Raw genomic sequence first — 4,568 nt, 5'->3', positions numbered from 1 at the left:
CTTTTTCCGCTTGACCACTTTCTAACCACAAATGATCAATTATCACAATGATTAGAGGAAAAGAGAATTTTTTCTAAGCCTAGATTAAAAAGGATCTGGTTTTATTTTATTAAGTCAAGTAAGCCAGAACGAATAGGTACGAAATTTCTGAATACCTCAAAGATGTCTGCTGGTAGAGCAAAACAAAAAACCAGATACAAAATTAGACCTAATAAAATAGGCTGAAAATTCAAAACCAAACAAACCGAATATTCCCAACCACTCACACAGTGGAACCGTGGGAGAAATCTAAACATTTAAGATAGGAGGACAAATTTTATGGTAACGTTAATACTACCAGTGGGGACTGCTCACTGACCTAGGTGGTCTTTTCCAGTCCAGTGTTATGATCACATACTAAAACCCTTGTGAAGTCCTAAAATCTCCAGGCTCATTTCCTCAAAAGCGCTATTGTTATAAAGTTTTGTTTATTAAAAGCCTCTGCATTACAATGCATGAAGCCAATCTACCCTAGAGAATAATACAATGCCATATGGGATACTTAAAGACTTCAACAGAACTTCCCTAAGGATCATGATATCCAAATGTGTCTAACCACAAACCCCCACCACAATAGATCCTCTGCCACTACATACAATTGCTGTAGCCAATTATACACCAGTGCTACATTGGAAATGCAACTACTAGAAAACAAGTTTTTAGAGCACTCACTGGCTTCAGAAGACAAAATGAAAGCACATGGTAAGCATTAAACTTAAGCAACACAATCACAAGAAACGCATACATAAGTTAAAGTTTCTCACACATGCAAGTTCCTAAGATCAGGAGCAATAATGCTCCTGGGAAGGTCTACATGGCAGGGCAGTCCACGCCATGACAATCTCAAGTCTGCAAGGCAGATGCCATAGGTCATACAGAGAATCAGAGTTTCTGGTTGGAAGAGAGCCTCTGGAGGTCTCCAGACCTACCTCCTGCACAAACCAGGACAATTGCTAGCAGTACAGATCAGCTCAGCCATGACTTTGTCCAGCCAAGTTTTCAAAAATCTTCGAAGGTGGAAGTTCACTGTCTGGGTGACCTGTTCCAGTCACTGCACCAACCTCCTACTAACATTCAGTCTGAATCTTCAAAGCTGCAATCTATCATTACTGCCCCTTGTTACGTTACCTGCCACTATTGAAAAAGTTATCTGCAACAGTTCTTCCTATTGCAACATCCCGATTTTATGTAAAAAATAAGCAGCCTCAAAATCACATCAGCCATCTCTCTCAAGATCCTGTGTGAATCTCATCCAGCTTCAGAGAGGAGGTTTTCAATGTATTTCCTAACATCAAGCTCCCTCAGGATTAACTGCCCCTTCTCCTTTCTAAACTGTGCTTGTTCACAGAGATAAAGGAAAAGGTTTCACTTGTGAAGACTGATGGAAGAAAGACTTGAACTTTAACCTTTCCTGTATTTAATTATCAGTTGACCAGCTTTAGGGGTTCAACTAATATGAGAAATAACTAATTAAATTAAGAAAAAGGTGGTTTAAGACAGACATCAACAAATTCACCCTTGCCTCTCATCTGCAACACATAGAATAATTGTGTGGTTTTCCCCTCACCCAAATCAATCTTTTTTTACTATACCTGTGAATAAAAAGCTTTATAAATCTTTGTTTTGGGGAAAAGTGCAATCATCAAAAAGTTGTCTCGGGTATGGAATTCAATTGGTAGGTGAGCAAGCAAGGAACTTTTGATTTCTATAAAGAGAGCAGCAACAACACTGGTTGAATCCTAGAAAAGGAAGAAAGAACAAATTGTAATTAACAGTTATTGAAAGAAGTGAAAAAAGGCTTAATACATTAAACAGCAGAGATATGAAGATAACTACTACAGTCATAGCTAGGAACACATAAAGATCTGAACATTCATTAGCTTACATAGCGCAGCTATGGAGCAGAAGGATCAACTGCAGCTGCTTACAGTACTCCTCAGTATCTACTTCGCAGCTATTAAAGATACCATAAGCTTTAAAGAAAGCATATGGCATTGTTCTAAGCACCTAAGCTTTGTCTTGTCTTGAAAAGAAAAGCTTGCATTTTCCCTCCACCAAAAACTAGACCTTTAGCCCCTTCCTCTGCTAACGCTTCACAACAAAGCCACCTTCATCTATACCCACACATCTCCTCTGACACAGATACCCTGGAAGAATGAATTAAAAGTCAGCTAAAAAGTCAGAAAGATGGCATGGTGCTATGGCAAACTTCTTTTCATACCATGCTCTTGAGTTTCTGAACTGAAAGGAACCATGCTGAAATGAGATACAACATTCAGGCCTGCAATATAAAGTGTAGGTCACTTGCATGTTGGAAGTGTCCTGTTTTCTCTCCGATTCTTTAATGAGCACAAGTTCTACCAAATCTATTGCTGCTTCATCTGAATTATGGCTTCACCAACAGGAAGCTGAAGCCCTCAAGATCAGTCTCCCTCAGAAGCACTGAACTCAGGTTGTCTAATTTTTGTTCCAATAAAACAACATTGACCATTGGTTTTCTGGATTTCAACATAGGTATTTATGTACAACTTTACAGGATGCTGAAGTGTTCTGTGCTTAAGCTTTGACTTGTAACTCTTTTCACACCAAAGTATTAGAAAACTGAACAATTCAGCAGCATGAAACATCCCTGGAAACTGGGGATTCCATTACTCAGGGTTCAAATCAGAAATGGAGTAGCATCCACCTTCATTCCAAGAGGAGAAGCAGGCAAAGAACTCTTACTAGTTCTCGAGCAGAAAAAGCTCAAGTTGGGGAACACTTACATAAGAATTGGTATTAACTCAGACACATTGGCAACAGAAACTCTACTCTTTGCTGACTGAGGGATTAATTATAAACGTAATTCTCTCAAAGTCATTGAGGTTACTGAAGAACATACAAAAATGTTCTCCTAAGACAGAACAGTTTCTCTAAAGAGAAAATGGTTTTTGGAACATGGTCCACAGATCCTGGGTTCTGTAGGATAGCTTACAGATTTCACAAGAATTGACTAAAAGGCCAACTCATACACGCTGCGCTCTGCATGTGAAGTCTCCAACAGAATGTACTCCTCCTCCTGGAAAATATTTAGGGTTCTACAAACTGAAAAAAGCTGAAAACCAGCAGCAATAATCCCCATGGACATTAGGTTAAAAGAATCTAGTTCAAAGTTTTACAAGATGTTAATGTCGTTGTGAAATCTAAGTATTACTTAGTAATATCTGTTCACTTGATTGACGGCCAAAACAAATGCTGGATTCAAGTACTTACAAGCTGCAATACTTGGTCTTAAACAAGACATTAAAACCAAGCACATAGCATCTTAAGCTCTATACAGTAAAGATGCCTTCATACAGTTATTGAGACACCAAACATCTACTGAAGAGATACAAGCTGCAATACTTGGTCTTAAACAAGATGTTAAAACCAAGCACATAGCATCTTAAGCTTTATACAGTAAAGATGCCTTGATACAGTTATTGAGACACCAAACACCTACTGAGGAAAAAGAAATAAACCTGGGAGTTTGGAGACTGGATGGCAATGTAGCCTGTTGGATTTTCTTTTATTCTCAGGATGGCTGGTACTAAGCTAGAATAGTGCTGCCTTATGAGATGGTAGGCTTATGTTTGACTCTAAGATTGGGATGGTTTCTGCTTTAGACCTTCATGGTATAGTTTTGTGAGGAATCTATCCTGCCCTCCATGCACTCGATGTCTATGAGCCTCAAGGACTTTGGGAGCTTAGGTTGCAGCTAGGTGTCCAGCTTCTCAGAATAGAGAAGACTGTAGCACGTGTTGGAGTCAGATATGCAGACATTTTCAACTTAAAAAGAGAAGCATCTAGCAGACATGGTGATAGAGCTGCTAAGAAACTGTACTTTGCACCACTTAAAGTCTTTGTATTTTTTACTTTAATCCTAGCATTAGATTATCCTTTCTTTTCCACCAATATTGTTGTTGCAATAACTTTTGGAAAAAGCATGCTAACAATTACCCTTCTTCTCCTGTCACTTCTTAACATTTTAGGCTCTCCACCCTTGTATTATGCCAAGTCAGTTGAACAATAAAATGCTCTCTGTCAAGGTTTAGCTTTACACAAAAATTTGGCATCAGTTCAAGAATGATAGCCAGGTCCCATAAATAGCTAGTTTTATGAAAGTGAGTGTCTTGAATCAAACAATAGAAGGAAGGTCAGTGTTAAAATAGCTTCTTAAACTACCAAGGGGCAATTAATTCAATATACAAGAAAAGGCAGCTAAGGTAAGATTGTCTTCACTGTTGTGTTTTCATCTCAACTGAATCACACACTTTTATTGCATTTTACCGGTTTCCTCCATTATATGAGGAAATCATAGCAACACAATGCTTTCTGGAGGTCACCAAACAAATGTGTAATATTCTACCTGAAGAAAATAGAAACTGAAGGAAACAGATTTTTTTTTTTCAGTGCTTAGGAAACAATAAACAACCAAAATAATCTCTTTTCCATTATGAAAAAGTAATAGTTAACCCAGCGAGTCTGTCTTGAAGGGGGGGGGGGGGGGG

General features: G+C 38.5%; 1 protein-coding gene across 1 annotated transcript in view; it reads right to left on the bottom strand.

Moving 5' to 3' along the window:
- Positions 1 to 1,625: 1,625 nt before the first annotated feature.
- The window catches only part of LOC104157980 (chromosome unknown open reading frame, human C20orf194), a 46,039-nt gene continuing 43,096 nt past the window's right edge, over positions 1,626 to 4,568 (bottom strand). The window contains exon 23 of the mRNA XM_009695532.1: positions 1,626 to 1,778. Within this exon, the coding sequence (XP_009693834.1) occupies positions 1,626 to 1,778 (153 nt within the window). The remainder of the gene's footprint in view (positions 1,779 to 4,568) is intronic.

This window comes from Cariama cristata, unplaced genomic scaffold (genome assembly GCF_000690535.1).
Source record: "Cariama cristata isolate BGI_N322 unplaced genomic scaffold, ASM69053v1 scaffold6702, whole genome shotgun sequence".
Classification (NCBI taxonomy): Eukaryota; Metazoa; Chordata; class Aves; order Cariamiformes; family Cariamidae; genus Cariama; species Cariama cristata.
The sequence above is the reverse complement of the archived record's forward strand: the minus strand, read 5'-3'. Positions and strand labels throughout refer to the sequence as shown.